Source organism: Staurois parvus, unplaced genomic scaffold (assembly GCF_062004578.1).
Source record: "Staurois parvus isolate SC_StPar_1 unplaced genomic scaffold, SC_StPar_1.0 ptg000361l, whole genome shotgun sequence".
NCBI classification, from domain to species: Eukaryota; Metazoa; Chordata; class Amphibia; order Anura; family Ranidae; genus Staurois; species Staurois parvus.
Window position 1 is genome coordinate 803,545 of NW_028318157.1, and position 22,656 is coordinate 826,200.

A 22,656-nucleotide genomic window follows, 5' to 3' on the forward strand; every position below is an offset into this window, starting at 1 on the left:
CTGCTCAGGGTATAAGCACACTATGCTGGACCAGGAAATTGGAAATGTTATGTGTATGTTCCTTTTAAGGTGGAGTTAAGCATTAGAAAAAAACATTGTAAGTCAATGTATGGGCAACAGGGCTGGATTCCTGCACAGCCCACATAGGCCATCACTGAGGGCAGCTTCACTGATGGGGGAGCACACATCCACACATCATATTGCTGAGTGTCAGCAACACTTTCTTGGGGATCCTTATTATTGCTGCCCCTGCGTTGTTTGTAAAGCTGGCCATGCACTGTGCAAATATCAGCTGGCATATTTTGACAGCCAGCAGGGATGGCTGATAAATTACAACTGTCACAGAAGGAAATATGTCCATTTGCGCTATGTAGCATGGATGGAGGTATCTGTTAGATTTTTTATTTTGTCTAGTCTGCAGGATGAAATACAAAAAAACTACATTTGTGTGGCCAACTTTAGTGTTGAAAGAAAAAGTGGATGTGAGGTTTCAAAAGTCTTTACTATAATTTCAGTTTCACTTGAAGTTTCCTTTGTGTCATAAAGAAACAAGCTGATCTGTAATTCATGAATTACAGTATATCATGTGCCTCTCTTGACAGCTATGATAAGTAAGAACGGGTTTTGGGGAAACTGACTACATTATCTCTTATCTCCTTTATCTGTATCTTTATCTATATACACACTACTTAAAGTGTATGCCGAAGCAAATTTTAGAAAACCATAATAATATGTCTCTGTTCTACAAGTACATTGCCCCATGTTTTATCTCTTTAAACACACTGCAAGTACAGAAAAATAGCGATGTGTCAGAAATATAGGGGGAGATTTACTAAAGCTGGAGCACTCAGAATCCGGTGCAGCTATGCGTGGTAGCCAATAAGCTTCTAACTTCATCTTATTCAAGTAAACTTTGACAATAAAACCTGGAAGCTGATTGGTGTCTAATCAGAGTTGCACCATGCAGTTTTAACAGCTTCCTGACCGCCCTATAGCAGAAATACTGCTACAGGGCGGCACGGGCGTGCAAAATCATATATATATATACGTGATTGTACATTTTCGGGTAGGGGGCACGTGTGGCCACGGCTGTCAATCATCGGGCCTCGGCCGGTAATTACCCGCCGGCGCCTGGTAATTACCGAGCATCTCCGACGGGGAGGAAGACTGTTTTGCTTACAAACAGTCTTCCTCCCTGTCAGCTCAGGCACACTGTTCAGAATGGCTGTGCAGAGCACAGCCATCCCAATCAGTGTGCTTACAGTGAAGTACTCACCCCCTGCCCCCTCATAAAACACTCCCTACATAAAGTTAATCCTTTGATCACCCCTCATGTTAACCCCTTCCTGCCCAGTGCCATTAGTACAGTGTCAGTGCTTTTCTTTTTTACCACTGATCACTGTATTGGTGCCACTGGGGATGTCAGTGACACCAAGTTAGTTCCACCCCAGTGTCAGAATGTCCACAACAGTCCCGTAGTACCGCTAAATGTCGCTGATCGCCGCCATTACTAGTAGAAAAAAAAAATCCCAGTGTCTATACCGCCATTTGTAAACACTATAACTTTCATGTAAACCAACTAATTTACAGGTATTGGGATTTTTTTTAGCAAAGACATGTAGCAGAATACATTTTGGCCTAAATTTATGACAAAATTTGATTTTTACATTTTTTTACTGGACTTGTTTAATAGCAAAAAGTCTAAAATATTGTTTTTTTCTCAAAATTGTAGGGCTTTTTTTTTATAGCGCAAAAAAAACCGCATGGGCGATCAAATGCCACCAAAAGAAAGCTCAATTCGTGGGAAAAAAGGCCGTAAATTTCATTTGGGTGCAGCATTTTATGACCGTGCGATTGTCAGTTAAAGTAATGCAGCGCCATAATGCAAAAAAGTGGCCTGGTCAGGAAGGTGGGTAAATCCTCTGGAGGGTAAGTGGTTAATAAAAAACCCAACTAGTGTGTTCCTTTCTCCCTCTTTGGCATGACAACACCCTGTATTTTCATCTCACAATGTCATAAAACTTGTTGTTAGTTATTATCAGCCTTGCCTATATAATTTCTGATGGATTACAAAGATCACAGACCTCTCCTCATCTCCAGCCCACCATTCCCCATTCTCCAAAACCCCTCCTTGCAGAGAGCTCATAAAATTGCAGAAAAATAAACACGTATTATTGTTTTCTTTTTTGAACTTCTACAACGAAAAACAACAACAAAAAAAAGCACTTTAACCACTTGCCCTCCTGAGGATTTACCCCCCTTCCTGATCAGGCCATTTTTTGAGTTACTTCAACTGACAATTGTGTTGTCATGCAACGCTGCACCCAAATGAAAGTTATGTCCTTTTTCCCACAAATGGAGCTTTCTTTCGTTGGTATTTGATCGCCTGTGTGTTTTTAATTTTTTGCGTTCTAAACAAAAAAAGACTGACAATTTTGAGAAAAAAACTATATTTTTGAATTTTTCCTTTTAAACACGTCCAGTAAAAAAATGTTAAAAAATCAAATTTCTTTATAAATTTAGGCCAAAATGTATTCTGCTACATGTATTTGCTAAAAAAAATCCCAATACATGTAAATTAATTGGTTTACGTGAAAGTTATAGCATTTACAAATGGCGGTATATATACTGGAATTTATTTTTTATACTAGTAATGGCGGCGATCAGCGACCTACAGTGGGACTGCGAGACTGCGGCGGGCATTCTGACACTGGTGGGGAACTAACTGTCACTGACATTCCCAGTGACACTAATACAGTGATCAGTGCTAATAAAAAGCACTGACACTGCACTAATGGCACTGGGTAGGAAGGGGTTAACATCCGTGGTGATCAAAGGGTTAACTGTGTGTGTTTTACTGTGTGCTGTGTTTGTGTTTCACTTTTATAAGCACATTGCTTTGTATTGCACTGCTCTGCAGAGCAATACAAAGCCATGTGCAGGAGATCTGCATTGTTTACATACAGACCTCTCCCCTGTCAGTGATACTCAGCAATCGCCGGGTGCCAGTGGGGAATCACCAGCCGGGACACAGAGATCGACAGCTGAAGCTGCCAACGGCGGCGTGGGTAGAGCCCCCTACCCAGAAATTCAAAATCACGTATATATAGCCCTGTCTCCCTGTAACGGTTAAGGTTCCGTTCACACTTTGCGTTTCTTAAACGCGTGACAACACAAACAGGAAAAGTGTGTTTTGCGATTTTGACATGTGATGCTCCACGCCCTAAAAGGTTTTGAAGCTTTTTTGATGTTTTAAAGGGTATGGACTTTGGGGGGTTTATTGTTGTATATACATCACAACATACTGTATTTCTGCTGCCACTGACACTAATGCTGAAGGATATTTTTGCTGCCACTGACACACATAGACTGTAATCAGCGGTTTTTGGCAGGGACGTTTTTTGGCTGGAAAAAAAACCCAGGAATAGTGGGTTTCCAGAGGAATTTTTTAGCTGTAAAAACGCTCTAATGCTGAAAAATGCGGCAAAACACGGTAAAACATGGTAAGTTTTTGGAATTATTTTGACCCCCCCCAAATTTTTTTTGTTTGGTAAAAAATGTAAAAATGCTAAAAAAAACCCTGAAAAACGCACGTTTTTAACGTGAATTTACACAGCTAACGTTACCAGCGTTATCAAAACGCCCAATGTGCATGAAGGGTTATTCTTGCTGTCACTGACACCAATGCTGAGGGTTATTCTTGCTGTCACTGACACCAATGCTGAGGGTTATTCTTGCTGCTACTGACACCATTACTGAAGGTTATAACTGGTGCCTCTGCTCTGAGATAAATGCCACTTCCCAGAATCCTTTGCACTGCTGTGTCTGTAACAGTGCCTCATTATGATACAGTTTGTTGTCAGAGGGGGATACAGTGGCAGTATGTAAGAAAGGAGAGGTACCTGAAAATAGAGCTTCCTGGAAAGGAGTTATGCCTGTTATATGCATTTCTTTTCCTGGTTACTGTATATTACAATGTATATGGCCTTATGCCTATTTTTTTTTTTTTAAACTGGAAAAGAAGTGGTTAACTTAGATGTGGCACACGACTTGTAGAAAATTTAACACCACTTTTCCAGGTAATGCACTACAAGTGATTTATCCAGGCCTTGATAATATGGGTGAATATTAACCTCTCACAAATTGCAGGTAACTGGCAAGATTTTCCAAAACACCTGCAGTTCTCTCACTTAGGGTTGATTAACATCAGGAGTGTTAAACTCAATTTCATTGCAGGCCACATCAGCATTATGGTGACCCTCAAAGGGCTGGTTACTGTATATCTGTAAGGCTATATAAATGTATCCAGGGCTTTTTTTTCTCAGAGAGTAGGTGCAGGAACTCAACCACCCACCCCCCTCCAACCTCACCGAACCACATAAAATATTGAGTGTGGCCACATTGCACTAACAGTGGGAGGATCTTAAAGGGGCAATACATACCAGGAGTATATTATATGCAGAGTTCATGGATGTGCTATGTACAGAATGCAGAGTTAAGGAGTGTGCTGCGTGCAGAGTGTATGGTTCTGGAGTGTACTATGTACAGAGTGTAGGTTTTAGGGGCATGCTATGTACAAAGTGCAGTTTCAGGGGTGTGCTGCATACAGGGTGCACAGTTCTGGGGTGCACTGTGTAGAGAGTGCAGGGTTGAGGAATGCATTACATATAGAGTGCAGGGTTTAGGACACATGTCGCTTCCACCCCTCCTGTCAAGGATCCGGATATGACCAGAGACGTGTGGACTGACACAGGGAATAGCAGACTGCAGGAATGATGTAATAATATAATTTATTAAGAGCTTACACCAATATACAGAAACGCAACCAAAACCAAACCTTCAACTACTAAGTAGATGCTCAGCAACACAGGCATAGACAGAGCTGGAGAAGTAGAACGGTCTGGCAGGCCGGGTCAGGATCAATTGGGCGGATAAGGTACAAAAGGAGCAGGCAGGAGAATGCTCAGGAATAGCCGGGGTCGGTGTAGGCGGAGTTCTATCAGAGTCAGAGTGAAGCAGGGGGATCAGGCAGGTAGACAACAGGATGCAGATACAGGGACTCATGGGAAAACACCAAAGCACTTGCTTGCAGGCATGGTACTGATTAAATACACCTCCTGCAATCAGCCTCAGACGATGGCTTGATTGCAGGAGTGAGATCCTGGCTGCTGAAAAGCACCCGCTGGTGAGAACTGATACTGCAGCCCACACAGCAGGTGAGCCCCAGCACCATCAGCGGTGAGTACTTTCCTGACACCTCCTCTGCTCTGACCTCTGCACCACTCTCCCCTATCCCTCGCCTCTGCAAACATCTTCCTCCACAGCCCTCGTCTGTTGCCCCCCAAAAGCTTCTTCACATCTCACCTACCCAGCCCAGCTCGGCAGTTTAGGCAGCTCTGCCTCTCTCTCTTGCAGGGAGATTATTGGTCGGCATCTGTGCAACAGGAGATCACGGTGCAGCTTACCGCGTGATGCCCCAACCCACACTGCACTTGCATGTGCATCTCACTTGTCCCCACCGTGAGTGCAGGGCAGGCAAGGATCTGTGAGAGGAAGGCTGTCTTTGTAAACACAGAAGGTTTCTATGTTTACAAGTGACAGTGGTGAGCGAGCAGCGAAGGGCAAGAGTCAGAGGTGGCGGAATGGACCTCTGCCACAATCCGGCTGAAAAGAAGCCCTGGGTGTGAGGACCACATGAAATGGCCTTGTGTTTGACACATGATTTACATCCATGCATTGTGTCAGCACACATTACATGTGTAGCCAGGTGCTGGCTATATCATTATGCCATTCAGGGACATTTACAGATGAGGCTATGGTTAATCCTTTTTTCCCCCTAGTGCCCAGTACTGGGACTCCTACATCACTTCTTGTTAGCATAGTGGATCCAGTTCTTCTGACAGCAGATGATCTTGGGACCTGTAGTCCTATAGCCAATACATCCTATATTCCTGAGTGCTGATTGAACTACAACTTTCAGAGCTGGGGAACCTGAGAGAGCAGATATATTCTACAGCAAGGAAGTGGCTCACTCACTTGGTGCAGGATTCAGAGCTGAACACAGGGGGACTGCCATTCTCCTCAAAAGAAAGATTGCTAGCTACTGCTATCTATGGGATTGGTGCGCAGGCATATGCAAAACCTATTTCCGACAACACTTTAAGGACACTGCATGAAGACACCTTTACACCTCACTACCAAGAGATCTTTGGTTTGAGCAGTACCACAGTCTATCAGTTATCTTCATTGAATTACCATTACTCACTACTGTATATGGGCCCCACCATTGCTAGCAGAAGACAACGGCTCCTATCACATCAAATCAAATTTTGTCATGTTACAGCCAAAAACGTGATTGTTTGCCCACTCACAAAGAGATGATCAGTCTAAAAATCGAATGGTAGGTGTTTTGTAACACTGAGAGACAGAATAGCAACAAAAAATTCAAAAGAAATGCATGTCTAACAAATTATGCACTGATTTGCATGTTCATGAGGGAAATAAGTATTTGATCCCCTATCGTTCAGCAGGATTTCTGGCTACCAGGTGTCTTACATACAGGTAACAAGCTGAGATTAGAAGCAGTCTCTTAAAGGGAGTGCTGCTAATCTAATTTTGTTACCTGTATAAAAGACACCTGTCCACAGGAGCAATCAAACAATCAGATTCCAAACTCTCCACCATGGCAAAGACCAAAGAGCTGTCCAAGGATGTCAGGGACAAGATTGTAGACCTACACATGGCTGGACTGGGCTACCAAACTATCGCCAAGCAGCTTGGTGAGAAAGTGACAACAGTTGGTACAATCATTCACAAATGGAAGAAACAAAAAACAACTGTCAGTCTCCTTAGGTCTAGTGCACCATGCAATATCTCACCTCGTGGAGTGTCAATGATCATGAGAACAGTGAGGAATCATCCCAGAACTACACATGAGGATCTTGTCAATGATCTCCATGAAGCTGGGACCACAGTCACCAAGAAAATAATTGGTAACACTCTACGCCGACAAGGATTGAAATCCTGCAGTGCCCGCAAGGTCCTTTTGCACAAGAAAACACATGGCCAGGCCCGTCTGAAGTTTGCCACTGAACATCTGGAGAACTGGTTGAAAGTGTTGTGGTCAGATGAGACCAAAATTGAGCTCTTTGGCATCAGCTCAACTCGCCGTGTTAGGAGGAGGAGGAATGCTGCCTATGACCCCAAGAACACCATCCCAACTGTCAAACATGGTGGTGGAAACATTCTGTTTTGGGGGCGTTTTTCTGCTAAGGTGACAGGACAACTGCACCCCATCAAAAGGGATAATGGACAGGGCAATGTATTGTCAAATCTTGGGTGAGAACCTTCTTCCCTCAGCCAGGGCATTGAAAATGGATGGTGGATTTGTGTTCCAGCATGACAATGACCCAAAACACATGGCCAAGGCAACAAAGGAGTGGCTCAAGAAGAAGCACATTAAGGTCCTGAAGTGGCCTAGCCAGTCTCCAGAACTTAATCCGATTGAAAAACTGTGGAGGGAGATGAAAGTTTGAGTTGCCAAATGTCAGCCACCAAACCTTAAAGACTTGGAGAGGATCTGCCAAGAGGAGTGGGCCAAAATCCCTCCTGAGATGTGTGCAAACCTATTGGCCAACTACAGGAAACGTCTGACCTCTGTGATTGCCAACAAGGGATTTGCCACCAAGTACTAAGTCATGTTTTGTGAAGGGGACCAAATACTTATTTCCCTCATGAACATGCAAATCAGTGCATAATATGTTAGACATTCATTTCTTTTGAATTTATTGTTGCTATTCTGTCTCTCAGTGTTACAATACTCCTACCATTCGATTTTTAGACTGATCATTTATTTGTGAGTGGGCAAATATTCAAAATCCGCAGGGGATCAAATACTTATTTCTTTCACTGTATCGTTGCATTCCCTATTGTGACACTGATGGCCCAGAGGGAGCGGATAGGTCAGTGAGCCTTTTCTTCCCCCTCCTGCTGCTGGTGTTGCAACATAGTTACAATGTATTTGTATTTGGGACTGTATAATCTGTTAATCGTTGCTATTTGGTTATTTCCATTTTATCAGTGTTTTGCTTTTATGCATTAACTGGGGATGTACCTCCTAAACCTTCATTCTGTGGTCTACTCTTTTGAATGAGCCTAATATAGAGGTGTTACTAAAGAATTGGGTCTCTTGCATTGTCATTTTTTACTGTTGAAATATGTCTGAACCCAAAGTGTCAGAGGTGTGCAAAGGTCAAGGGCAACCACTGGGGCAACCAGTTTACACCTATGCAGTTTGCGTTTGATCAGTTTATGCAGTGTGTTTTGTGATGCATTTTGCGTTTTTGCACGTGTGTTTTTGACAAGTTTGTGCTGCGTTTTTGATGTGGTTTTTTTTCTTTTTGCTAGGCAGATTTAATATGCAAAAGGCATCAAAAATGTGGCAAAAACGCTATACATGCTTTTCTGCAGGGTTTCCATTGCAGTCTATAGAACCAAAAACACAACTTTTTGCGTTCAAAAAAGTCCCTGACCCTTTCCAAAAAACGCACCGGATGAAAACGCGGAGATATGAAGTGTCCTAAAGGAAATCATGTTAAATGGACTGCTGTGTGTTTCTGCAAAACGCTGCGGAAAACGCTTAGTTGTGAACCTAGGGTAAGACAATGCACATGCATAGTTATTTCTATGAACATCTTAATTTTGATACGTTTTGGTGTGTTGGAAGCCCTTTATTTTATTGGGTTACCCTAATGCAACACACATTAACATATGTGCATTTATTCACCACACAAATGTACAGTAAACTGGGCCTCAAAGATTTACAGTGTATAGTAAACATAATAATAGCAGAAAACATTATTTACTGTCACTTTATTTTCTAGGCACTATACCTCCTTCCAGAGCTTGTAGCACATTGACGGGAATCGAGTCATTGTTTGAGTCATTACCAGGAAAATCTACTGTGTCCTCAGACTCCTACAAAAGAAAAAAAAATATACATACCTTAAAAATGTGTCATAATAGAAGTTATGTTGCTTTCATGTTAGCAGTCACACTGAGAGATGCATCGCAGTCAGGCTGTTTAGTCATAAATTACTGTTGATATGGAAAATTCTGTTTGTTAGGTTTGGGCTTCCTGATGCTTTATTTTTTTTGAAGGAAAGCTGACCTGTACTATCAAGTATTTTGTACTAAATGTATTTAAAGCAGAACTGCACTGCATCTGAGCCCCACAAACCCAAAAAGCTATTTAAAGGATAAGTCCACCTTTGGAACATGTTATATGTTCCACCTGTTTTTAGGGTGGAACATGTAACATTTTCCCATAGCCGCAGCAGCGCCCACACAGCTTCGTCACTCATTCTCAGAGTTCTGTGAATGAGTGCCTACAAGTCCCTACAGCCTTATTGGCTGTCAGCTCGTAGGTTTCAATGAACTACTGTTCCCATAGCCACCGCAGCGCCCGCTGCTCCGCCCACACGGCCTCGCCACTCATTCAAAGAGTTCTGTGAATGAGTGCCTACAAGTCCCTACAGCTTTATTGGCTGTCAGCTCATAGGTTTCAATGAACTACTGTTCCCATAGCCACCGCAGCGTCCGCTGCTCCGCCCACACGGCCTCGTCACTCATTCAAAGCGTTCTGTGAATGAGTGCCTACAAGTCTCTACAGCCTTAGTGGCTGTCATCTTGTAGTTTTCAATTAACTACTGTTCCCATAGCCACCGCAGCGCCCGCTGCTCCGCCCACACGGCCTTGCCACTCATTCAAAGAGTTCTGTGAATGAGTGCCTACATGTCCCTACAGCCTTAGTGGCTGTCATCTTGTAGTTTTCAATGAACTACTGTTCCCATAGCCACCACAGCGCCTGCCACTCCGCTCACATGGCCTTGTCACTCATTCTCAGTGTTCTGTGAATGAGTGCTTGCACGTCCCTACAGCCTTAGTGGCTGTCAGCTTGTAGTTTTCAATGAGCTATCATGGTGCTGTGGAGCCCCGTGGTAGTTCATTCATTCTTCCTGTCCGAATATCTGCTTGACCATACTGCAAGCACATATTCTGACAGGTCTGCAGGAGACCTGCATGGCATCAACAATCTATTGATCACTGGTGCAATGCTTTACAGGCTCCTTTGGACCAAAATAATAAATGCACATTTTTATACCTTCAAAAAAAGGTGCATTTAATATTTTTGTCCAAAAGGTGAACTTATCCTTTTCATTATTCAAAGCAGACTCACCCATCCATCCATGTCTTCATGCATTATTTTGCTGAGAAATCACTTTGAAAAAAAACCCCTAGTAAGGGCAGATGATTCGTGTAGGATCTACTTCCTGGAATCCATCTGCCCTTAGCTCAGGCATGCAGGCAGGATGGTGTACTTAGGTGATAAAGACCCTCCTCCCCTCCTGAAGACTCTTGGGATGTATGACATCATTTGCTTAGGCCAGACAACCAGGAAGTAACTGTAGAAATGTAAAAAAAAAACCCTAGTTTTCTAGCTGAGCAAGGGCAGATGAGTCGTGTAGCATTTACTTCCTGGAATCCATCTGCCCATAGCTCAGGCATGCAGGCAGGAGGGTGTACTTAGCTGATAAAGCCCCTCCTCCCCTCCTGAAGATTCTTGGGATGTATGACATCATTTGCTTAGGCCAGGCAACCAGGAAGTAACTGAAGAAATGTAAAAAAAAAATATTTTCTATCTGACTATAAAAAAAAGTCACTCTATCAACTGCACGTTTACTTTCCCCACTACCTGTGCTTTTGTGCAATTAATCATTTAGGTATGGATTGGTCACTCAGCAAATTTTGCTCAGCTATATTTTTCTCCCCTGCTGCATTTGCTACTTTCCTATGGAGGAGCATGAAACATACTCCATGTGAGAGCACTGGTGCTCGGTGATTGGCACCGTGCTTCATATGGGGGGAGTGAGGCAGTCAGCTCACAGTGACTGAGCAGAATAGGTAGATGGAGAGAGAACATAATGATGTATTTAGGTAAAGTGGTTGTAAAGGATGAAGGCTTTTTAGCTTCTTGTATTCTAGGCATGAAGATGAAAAACCTTCACAGTGCAGGTTCCCCGCAGCCACCTCAATACTTACCGTAGCCCAATCTCAATCCAGAGAGGCACATGAGAGCTGCAGCTCTATCAGGTTTCTTTCTCCTCATTGGCTGAGACACAGCATCAGGAGCCATTGGCTCCCACTGCTATCAATCACAGTGAGTGAAGAGGGAGCAGGGGATGGAGCAAAGTCACACTCTGTGTCTTATGGACACGCAGAAGTAGCTAAGGAGCGAGCAAACATGAGGGCCCCAAGAGCAAGCAGCTTGCTCTGGGGGCACTCAGCAGGGGGCAGGAGCACAGAGCAGGTAAGTATAACATGTTCATTATTAAAAAAAATCTGAACCTTTAATATCACTTTAGGTCATTCCCTAATCTTTCTAACACCTGACAAGCATGAAATTAGTTATGTTTTTTTCCATATACTGAGAAAACCTGCTAGACCAGCTTCAACAAACACACTTATGGGTCAAAGATAGAATTTACATACAAAGTGAATATAAGAGGCATTAATGACATACTCGTACTGCAGCTTCAATTAAAATAATTAAAAAAAACATGAAGCAATCCTTTTAAAACTCAACAAATGAAAAGCATTGGGACACCCAAAAGTGATAATTCAGTTAGTTATGGAGCCTGATGGGATAAGTTAAGCCCCGTAAACATGATGAGAATATCGGACAAATGATCATCCATGTTTTTTCTTGCATGCTAGCCTCATAACAAAAATGAAGAAGTTACTAAAGTTACAAAAATTCTTGTATGACCGAATACAACTTTGGAAGTGAAACAATGTATTGTATTGTATTGTATTGTAATGTATTCTTTTGTTTTTGAGCACACATGGTCTTGGTCTTTGTTTTTTTTCCCGGATGACTACTGTACTGAATAAATGAAAATCGTTTGTTCTTTTATCATATGAGACACATATTTATAATGTACAGCGCTGAGCAAACCGTTGGCGCTATGTAAATACTGTATAATAATAATAATATTTGCCTTTGTCCCTTCAGATATGGTCGCATGAACTATTGTGATGGGCTCTCGAAAGCCATGTACGGACGATCGCTCCGAAAGTGGTATTTTTCATTTGATTTTCTCAACTTGTGTACGTTTCTTAAACCTCTGGCCTCTTTAATGTCTTGAATTCCCAAAAAGAATAACATCCATGTCCATCTGGACAATTTTTCAGGCGCTCCCACCTGTAATCCAGCATATCCTTCATTCTCTCTATTGAAAATAAATAAATAAAAAATCCATCAGGAAAAGTGGGCCCCCGTCATGATTGTCCACATCAGGGGCACAGAGATCTCACTACGTCCCAGAGAAATATATTTAAAAAAAAAAAAACATCGGGATCTGCCAATACTGGAAGCAATCAGTTTTGGGTGGACCAATCCTTGAACCTCCTTAGCAGTATTCCCGAGTGTAGTTCGGGGTAAAATTTGAGTACCAAGAGCGGTAACCCCGAGCTACATTTGGGCTTACTATGCGGCGTTGCTCAGGGAGTCCCTGCATCACTTACCTTGTCCTTCGCTCCCGCGATGTGTCCCCTGCAGCGTCCCCGGCCATCTCCTCCGGCCGATGCCGGCATCCGGCTTCCGTGTTCCGGTCCCTGTGACGTCGGGAGGTACGGCGGCAAATTTGCAATTTTTTAAAAATTTTATTTTTTTTTTAAATGATTATTACATAGTAAAACATTGCTGTTTCAATGCATTTCACATATATTTTGTCCCTACTGCTTTGTCCTGTGCCCTGCCTGCATTTTGACTGTTCTTTCTGCCTGGAAACTTAGAAAAGTCTATGGCGTCCAAAAAGCGTCCCTTTACGTCAAAAGCAGTTTTAGACCAGCTAGAGAACAGCGATAGTAAATCAGAACCACTTGCAGAATTGAGTGATAATGATTCGTGGGGAAATTCGTCATCAGACACTGAAAACGATTTTGCGACTTTGCTCAGCGATGTGCAAATTTGCCTCTGTATTTCAAATTTCAGTGTTTTTGGTTTGATTATATTATTGAATTAAATTTATTATTATTATATCATTATTTTTTAGGATTATTTATTAAATTATAATTTATGATTTCGTGTTTCAAATTTTATCCTACCCGGGATGTTCACTAGACTCTTGTTCATACAGATTTCAGTGAGTTATTCCTAAAAATTACAGCCTACAATAAAAAACTACATATTTCCATGCAAAAAAATGGTACCGCTTTTAGCACAAAAAATCGGAAATAATCATAACGCCGAGGAGGTTAACAAGCTATGGTAACGTGATTATAAGGTCTAGTTCACTTTCAGAAAACTCAAGCTGTTCCCTGCCTTCTCGGAAAGTTCACCTACCATTTCCCGTCTGGAGCTTCCTTCAGATTGTACATGGGTCTTCTGACATTCTTCATTCTTAGGCTCTATCTTCTTAGAATCCATCAGTCTGCCAATCATCCAAACATACAGAGAGTGAATATTGCACCAAATCCAGGAGAAGGCCTGAAGTAATGAACTTTTAATACTATGATTAGAAGACATAACTATGTTGACAACTGCACACGTCCGGATCTCTTCTTGCTTTCGTTTCACTGTTCAGAAATGTGCTGTGTCACTGACCAGTAGATGGCGTCAGTCAAAATCACGCAACAGAGGTCCTAGTTGTTGGCAGGATACGCATTAACCCCTTCCTGACCACGCTCAAAACAAACCTCAATGCACAAGCTCAATTTTGCAACTTTGACATGTTTTGGTATAACTGTACATATCATCGCAACTACTTAGTGTACCCAGGTGGATTAATACCTTGGTTTTTTATAAGGACAGATTGGACTTTTATTTGGTGGTAAATAGATATCTTTTTATTTTATTATTAAAAGAAAACTGGTCCAAAAGAGTGAAACAAAAATATATTTTTTAAACTTTAGCTGTATATTTGTGTGCCATTATTATGTGACACCACCAAAAAACCTGCAAAATAAATTCTACTCCTGATGATCGTGGCGATGCCAAATACAGTATGTGTGTGTTATTTGTTCTTTGTACTTGTAGTAGGGCCAATAGTACACATTTTATTTATTTCCCCAAACACAATAACACTTGCACTGACACTAAATATAAAACCTGTTTTTCTTACCGAAAACACACTGCTACTAGCACTGACATTAACTGACACTGACATTGACACTAACATTAACAGACACACTGACATTAACTGACACTGACATTGACACTAACACTTACAGACACACTGACATTAACTGACACTGACATTGACACTAACACTAACAGACACACTGACATTAACTAACACGGACATTGACACTAACATTAACAGACACATTGACATTAACTGACACTGATATTGACACTAACAGACACACTGACATTAACTGCCACTAACATTGACACTAACATTAACAGACACACTGACATTAACTGCCACTAACATTGACACTAACATTAACAGACACACTGACATTAACTGACACTGACATTGACACTAAAAGACACAATGACATTAACACTGATTCTAATTACAACTGCCACTAACTGACACTAACCGCTGTAGGACTGCTCACAGTCGATTTACTGCTACAGGGCAGCCCCTGTAAGCAGGATCATGTGTAGATATACGTGATTCTGCATTTTACGGGTAGGGGGAGCGCAAGGTGCGTGTGTGCCCTACCCGCATCGTGATTGCGGCCCGGGTGTCAATCACCGGGTCCCGGCCAGTGATTACCCGCTGGCGCCCAGTACTTACTGGCGATCTCTGACAGGGAGGAGGGCTGCATTGTTTACCAACAGCCCTCCTCCCTGTCAGTTTGGGCACACTGCTCGGGATGGCTGAGCAGAGCCATCCTGATCAGTGTGCTTACAGTGAAGCATGCCCCGCCCCATAGTAAAACATTCCCATCACACAGTTAACCCTTTGATTGCCCCTCATGTTAACCCCTTCCTCCCCAGTGCCATTAGTACACTGTCAGTGATTTTTTTTTTTAGCACTTATCACTGTATTGGTGTCACTGGGGATGTCAGTGACCCCATGTCAGTTCCCCCCAGTGTCAAAATGTCTGCTGCAGTCCCACTATAAGTTGCTGATCGTTGCCATAAGTCACTGATCGCCGCCATTATTAGTATAAAAAGTATAGTATAAAAAATTAGTATAAAAAAAATTCCAGTATTTATGCCACCATTTGTAAACGCTATAACTTTCATGTAAACCAGTTAATTTACATGTATTGGGATTTTTTTTTTAGCAAAGACATGTCGGTGAATACATTTTGTCCTAATTTTCCTAAAATTTATGACAAAATTTGATTTTTACATTTTTTTTACTGGACATGTTTTATAGCAAACAGTCCAAAATATTGTTTTTTTTTTCAAAAATTTCAGCCTTTTTTTTTTCATAACGCAAAAAAATAAAAAACGAAAATGCAATCAAATACCACTGAAAGAAAGCTCAATTCATGGGAAAAAAGGACATAAATTTAATTTGGGTGCAGCGTTGCATGATCGCGCAATTGTCAGCTAAAGTAATGCAACGCCATAACGCAAACCGCTTCTTTAACTGCTTCCTGACTATCCTATAACAGAAATACTGCTGCAGGGCGGCACGGGTGTGCAAAATCACATATATATTCACAATTTGCGCTCCTGTGGTTTTCACACCCCTCCCAGATAGCCTCAGATTTCCTGTCAGTACACCAGTAATAACATTTAACCCCTTGATTGCCAGGAAGATGCTCATACACAATAAACCTCCATTGCTAGTATAGTGTCTGAACGGATCATTATCTTTGATCAGATCAGCACTATACCAGCGTTCACATTAGTATAGTGTTCTAAAAAACAGAGTTAGGGGAATCAGCCCCGGCACCTGCCAGCACCTGCGTTTAGCCCCTATGCTTACCCCCCCCTTCTCCCCCAGCAAGTGCAGTGTCAGTAGGTCACTGTCACTTGATACATTACACACAAAACCACAGTGTTCGCAGCATCAAGCCTGATCTCTGCTAGCACTTGCAGCAGAGTGCCAGTACTAGTGCCGTTCTACCTTTTGCTGAACTGGCGAGCACCAGCAGCCTAGTACATCCTAGTCTTTCACATACCAGCACTGCAGTGTCACTTGGTGGCGTGGCGAGTCCCATAAGTGCAGTAGAAGCACAAGTATAGTCCCGCAACCACCAAGAATTTGCACACAGGCCTGTAGAGCCCCTAGTATCCTTCTGGATGTGCTTGCAAATACCGATTGGCAGCCCACAAATTCTGCAGCACCCGTACTTCCCCCATTCACTGACCAACCCGGAATTCAGGTGGAAACAGCAAATTTAACTACTCCCCTTGATTTTTTGGAGCTGTATTTCACGGAATATCTGTATGCGTTGATTGTGGATCAAAGCAATTTATATGCACAACAATTTATCGACGCCAACCCAAATTCAAACCTTGCCAGACCATTCGCATGGAAACCCATTACGGTTTCCGAATTTGGGGGTCTAACCCTCAACATGGGCATTACTAAAAAAAATTAATTGCGGTTGTTTTGGTCCACAGACCCAATTCATCATATGCCCATGTTCTCTGCTGCCGTGGCCAGGCATAGATATGAGAGTATAATGTGTTTTATGCATTTCAACGACAACACACTCTGTCGTCCTTGGGGTAACCCTAAATTTTACAGGCTCTACAAAATTCGGCCCCTCGTAAATCACCTTAACCAAAAAATTTGCAGAGGTCTATACTCCCCAGCAAAAAAATCTACGTTGATGAGTCCTTAACAGTTTTGACCCTATGCTGTTATGTAAACAGCGCTTGCACCATGCATGTGAAGTATCGCCATGAACACCAGATCAACGGCAGTAATTCTAGCACTAGACCTCCTCTGTAAATTCAAAATGGTAGCTTGTAAAGGCTTTTAAAGTGTTGCCTATGGATATTAAAAAATGTATGTAGTTTGTCGCTGTTGCACAGGGCATGCGCAGTTTTAAAGCATGTCATGTTTGTTATCTATTTACTCGGCATACCATCATCTTTTATATTTTACCAAATAATTGGCCAATATATTGTGTTTTTGTGCATTAAAATTAAAAAAAATATTTTTTCAAAAAATTTGCATTTGAAAAACTATGTGACATAAAAAATTGCAGCACCCACCATTTTATTCACTAGGGTGCCTGCTTTAAAAAAAATTATAATGGGGGTTCAGTGTAATTTCCTAGCAAAAAGTACAGATTTTTTCATGTGTGTGTCAGAAAAGGCTTGGTCTTCAGGTGGTTTGAAGAGTGAATGATGTGTGGCATAAACTTCTAATGCTGGGCATAAAATGCCCCCACCCCCAAAAACGACCCCTTTTTGGAAAGTAGACACCCCAAACTATTTGCTGAGAGGCATGTTGAATCAATAGAAGAATTTTTTTTTTTTTACCACAAGTTTTTGGAAAATGAAGAAAGAAAACAAAAACATATTTTTTCTTTTCTTTTTTTATATTGTAAATCCTTGTGAGAAAAAAATAGATCTGCAAAATACTCCCCATGCCTCTTTTTAAATTTCTTGGGGTGTCTACTTTCCAAAAAGGGGTCATTTGGGGGGGGGGGGTTTGGTGCTATCCTGGCATGTCAGGGCCTCCGAAACTGTCATTGGATTTCAGGCTCCTGTATGTGACTAGGCTCCCAAAAAGTCTCACACACGTGGTATCCCCATACTTGGTAGAAGTAGCAGAATGTATTTTAGGGTGTAATTCTACATATACCCATGGCTTGTGTGAGAAATATATAATTTAAATGACAACTTTGTATTAAAAAAAAACATGTTTTTGTCATTTTCCAAAAACTTGTGGAAAAAAAAAAAATCTTCCATGGACTCAATATGCCACTCAGCAGATAGCTTAGGGCAGTGATGGCGAACCTATGGCACGCGTGCCAGAGCTGGCACGCAGAGCCATCTCAGTGGGCACGCCAGGAAGTAGAGGATGATGAGCGCGCATGGACCGGCCATCCAGATCTCGTCCACACTGGATCCCCATCAAACTACATTTCCCACATGTCTCTGGGGCCAGGGTGGGCGTGGACGAGAGGAAACGGCTCCAATGCGGCTCTGGCACCAGGGGTGATGTACCCGGGGATGGGCGCGGAAGAGAGGAAGAGGCTCCCACACTGCTCCCACACTGCTCCGGGGCCAGGGGCAACGTGTTCAGCGTGGATGGGAATGAGCTGCTGGGTTGGAAGCCACACCGACGCTGCCAGAGGTGAGATTGCTTGCAGTGTCATCCATCAGTGCCCAGCAGTGTCGCCTGTCAGTGCCCAGCAGTGTCGCCCATCAGTGCTGCCCATCAATGCCATCCATCAATGATGCCCAGCAGTGCCATCCATCAGTGCCCAGCAGTGTCGCCTGTCAGTGCTGCCCAGCAGTGCCACCTGTCAGTGCTGCCCAGCAGTGCCACATGTCAGTGCCCAGCAGTATCGCCCATCAGTGCTGCCCATCAGTGCCACCCATCAATGATGCCCAGCAGTGCCACCCATCAATGATGCCCAGCAGTGCCATCCATCAGTGCCCAGCAGTGTCGCCCGTCAGTGCTGCCCAGCAGTGCCACCTGTCAGTGCTGCCCAGCAGTGCCACCTGTCAGTGCTGCCCAGCAGTGCCACCTGTCAGTGCTGCCCAGCAGTGTCACCCATCAGTGCTGCCCAGCAGTGCCACCCATCAATGATGCCCAGCATTGTCATCCATCAGTGCCCAGCAGTGTCACCCATCAGTGCCCAGCAGTGTCGCCTGTCAGCGCTGCCCAGCAGTGCCACCTGTCAGTGCTGCCCAGCAGTGCCACCTGTCAGTGCCCAGCAGTGTCGCCCATCAGTGCTGCCCATCAGTGCCACCCATCAATGATGCCCAGCAGTGCCACCGATCAGTGCCGTCTGTCAATGCGTCCAGGTAGGCAAGTGGTTAATTGCAGTGTTGGCACTTTGAAATAAAAAAGTTGCTTTGTGTTGCAGTTTTGGGCACTCGGGCTCAAAAAGATTCGCCATCACTGGCTTAGGGTGTCTAATTTCTGAAAAGGGGTTGTTTGGGAGTGTTTGTACTATCCTGGTATTTTAGCACCTTAAGAAATGCGATGAGCAGTCAGAAAGTATAAGCTGTGTAAATTCCATTATCTATACCATAGTTTGTAGACGTTAGCCAATCAATATACAATTACTGGGATTTTTTTAACCAAAAACATGTAGCAGAATACATTTTGACCTAAATTTATGATGAAATTTGAGTTTTTTAAAATATTTTTTATGACCAAAATGAAAAAATATGGGTTTATTTCCCCCCCAAATTTTTTTTCAAAACTTTTTTTGTTTATAGCGCCAAAAATAAAAAGCACATAGGTGACCAAATACCACCAAAAGAAAGCTCTATTTGTGTAAAAAAAACCGTGAATTTCATTCGCACAATTGTCAGTTAAACTATTGCAGCGCTGTTTAGCAAAAAAAATGGCGTAAATTGCAGTAGCTATACCATAGTTTGTAGACGCTATAACTTTCACACAAAGCAATCAATATACACTTATTAGGATTTTTTTTTTACCAAAAACATGCAGCAGAATACATTTTGGCCTAAATTTAGGACTAACTTTGATATATTTTTTATAGCCGAAAGTAAAAAATATTGTTTTTCTTCAAAATTTTCGTTCTTTTTTTATTTATAGCGTGAAAAATAAAAAGCGCACAGGTGATCAAAAATATGAATAGTAGTAAACAAGATGTCACTTCCTGTGAAATCTGTGAATGATCACAGAGGTCACATGGTACAAGGCTATTCAACAGCCTTGTACCATGTGACAAGCTGTGACCAATCACAGCTCTCACAGTATTTCTCAAAGGCTGCAGGAATGCAGCCAGAGAGAAGGAAAAATGATTGCTTTTACAGTCTTTATGGGTGTAAAAGCAATCAGTGTAAAAGAAGAAAAAAATCTTCACCACCCCCACAAGTAGTACAGTGTCACTGTGGTAATAATATAAAAAACTAAAATAAAAACGTACAAAAAAATTTGAACAATTATAATTTTTGGTTATAAACTAATTTGGGTTTTTTTTTTTTTTTTACTAAAAAGATAGCTGGATACATTTTGGCCAAGATTTATGAAGAAAGATTATTTATTTGCAAAATTTTATAAGAAAAATACTTTTTTTTTCAACATTTTTTAACTTTATTCATATAGCAAAAAATAAAAATCCCAGTACTGAATAAATACCACCAAAATAAATTTTTATCTGTCTCAAAAAAATGCTAAAAAATTCATATGGGTACAGTGTTGCACGACCGTGCAATTGTCATTCAAAGTGTGGTAGCACTGACAGCTGAAAATTGGCCTGGGCAGGAAGGGGGTGAAAGTGTCTGGACTTGAAGTGGTTAACATTGTTGGCACTACAAGCTGTGAACCGTCTAATGCAGTGGTTCTCAACCTGTGGGTTGCGGCCCCTTTGGGGGTCGAACGACCCTTTCACAGGGGTCCCTTAAGACCATCAGAAAACACATATTTCCGATGTGTAAAGAGCAGCTACTGTGTAGAAAGCAGCTGCTGTGTTGAAAGCAGCTACTCTGTTAAAAGCAGCTACTGTGTAGAAAGCAGCTGCTGTGTTGAAAGTAGCTACTCTGTTAAAAGCAGCTACTGTGTTGAAAGCAGCAGTATTGGAGGTAAAACGACACTTCATGAATTATAATTACTGGGTAAATAATTTTATGGTTGGGGGTCACCACAACATGAGGAACTGTATTAAAGGGTCACTGCATTAGGAAGGTTGAGAACCACTGGTCTAATGACATTGCATACAGAAGAGTGAGTAAGTCTAGGTTCACACCTATGCAGGTTGCGTTTGAGGCATTTCTGCATTGTGTTTTGCACTTGCGTTTTTGCCATGTTTTTGATGTGTTTTGTGTTGTGTGTGTTATTTTTTGTTATTTTCTTGTTGCTAGGAAGATTTTAAACTCAAAACGTGGCAAAACCGCAATACATGCTTTTCTACAGCGTTCCCATTGAAGTCTATAGAACCAAAAATGCAATGTTTTGCATTCAAAAAAGTCCCTGACCCTCTCCAAAAACCGCACCGGGCGAAAACGCGGAGATGTGAACATGTCCTGTAGGAAATCATGTTAAATGAACTGTACTGCGTTTCTGCAAAACGCTGAAGAAAACGCTTAGGTGTGAACCTAGGGTAAGGGGTACTCTCTAAAGGAGGGAATACACGATTAGAAAATCAACTAATCGGTCATCTGAAGACCGAGAGGCGTTCATTTGTTGGTCCAAATCGTGGCCCACATTAACCAATCTAAAAAATTGTTCGTCAGGCAATACGTTGACGTCTTCTGTACAAGTGGAAGTGATGCAGTGTGCGTGTGACCTTGTAGCCACGCCCTTCCGGCCAGGACGAGCGATATACACAACAATTACCAGCAATGAGTATAATATAGTTTATTACATTACCTATATACATAAATAGAGATACATAAAATATAATCTGCAGAATTCTGGTCTCATTATCTCATTAGGCCAATCTACTTTTAACATTTGGATTTTTCATTTGTGTTTACGAAGATTCCTTGGACATAAACATCTGGGTTATCTTCTTTTTCTGCTCATGCGTGATAGCGCTTGATAGATTTTTTTTTGTATGACTGTCATACCACCGCACAGAAAATCGATCGTTCGTATGTGAAACAACAACATTTTTCACTGTTGTTCAACCGGATTTTTTCATTCACAATACCGTTATCGGTTAAAACATCCTGCTCATCAACGAAGAGAAAATCGTTCGATTAGTGGTTCCGCAAACTTTTTCGTACGATTTTCTTATCGTGTGTACAGGGCATAAGGCCCTGTAATCTCTCTGGCATCCACAAGAGGTCAGACATCGCACACTGTGGAGCTTTGTAGGAAGGTGGAAGGATCAGGAGGTGGGGAGACACCATTTGCTCACTACAGATCTGACCATAAATGGAAATCCAGCTGGAGGCACTGGGGAGGGTGACCCGCTGTCATGTGACCAGTACAGGGCTTCCTTGTGACATTCAATCCATTAAGGTCATTTCCACCATTCTTGTAGTGTCAGGATATTAGTGTATCAGCTGCATTAGTGCCTACATGATTGTATTTATTTCCATAGACTTTACTTTGTATCTAGCACTTTGTAACTCTTTTTTAAATACTTTGTAAACTTGATGATTGCAGCTAATGTGTGCAGCTAGTATTAGATTGTACAAATAGATTGTTTATATTTCTTTTCACTGAAACTGTTGATATTTGTTTTTATTTTTCTGCAATGTTTTTTTAGATGTCTTTACTTTTTTTGATTTAGGACTCATGTACACTGCAGCTTATAAACTGGCGTTTACGAGCTTTTCTGCGTTTTTTTCAGCAGTCCCTGAACTCTCCCTAATGTTTTCCTATGTGTCCATGTTATTATTATTATTATACAGTATTTATATAGCGCCAAAAGGTTTGCTGAGCGCTGTACATTATAGTGGGGGACAGAACATGAGACAATACAGTAACAAAACAATACACGAGGGGTTCGAGGGCCCTGCTCTTTCGAGTTTACAATCTAGGACATGTACACTATGTCATTTACAGTCAT

At 42.0% G+C, this 22,656-nt stretch overlaps 1 protein-coding gene across 1 annotated transcript in view; it reads right to left on the bottom strand.

The window, feature by feature from the left end:
* Window positions 1-13,639, bottom strand: part of LOC149456473 (uncharacterized) — a 78,763-nt gene extending 65,124 nt beyond the window's left edge. Inside the window, exons 1-2 of the mRNA XM_089684906.1 lie at window positions 13,406-13,639; window positions 8,892-8,976 (exon numbers count right to left, since the gene is read on the bottom strand). Coding sequence (XP_089541032.1) covers window positions 8,892-8,976; window positions 13,406-13,588 — 268 coding nt within the window. The 5' untranslated portion in view covers window positions 13,589-13,639. The remainder of the gene's footprint in view (window positions 1-8,891; window positions 8,977-13,405) is intronic.
* Window positions 13,640-22,656: the final 9,017 nt, after the last annotated feature.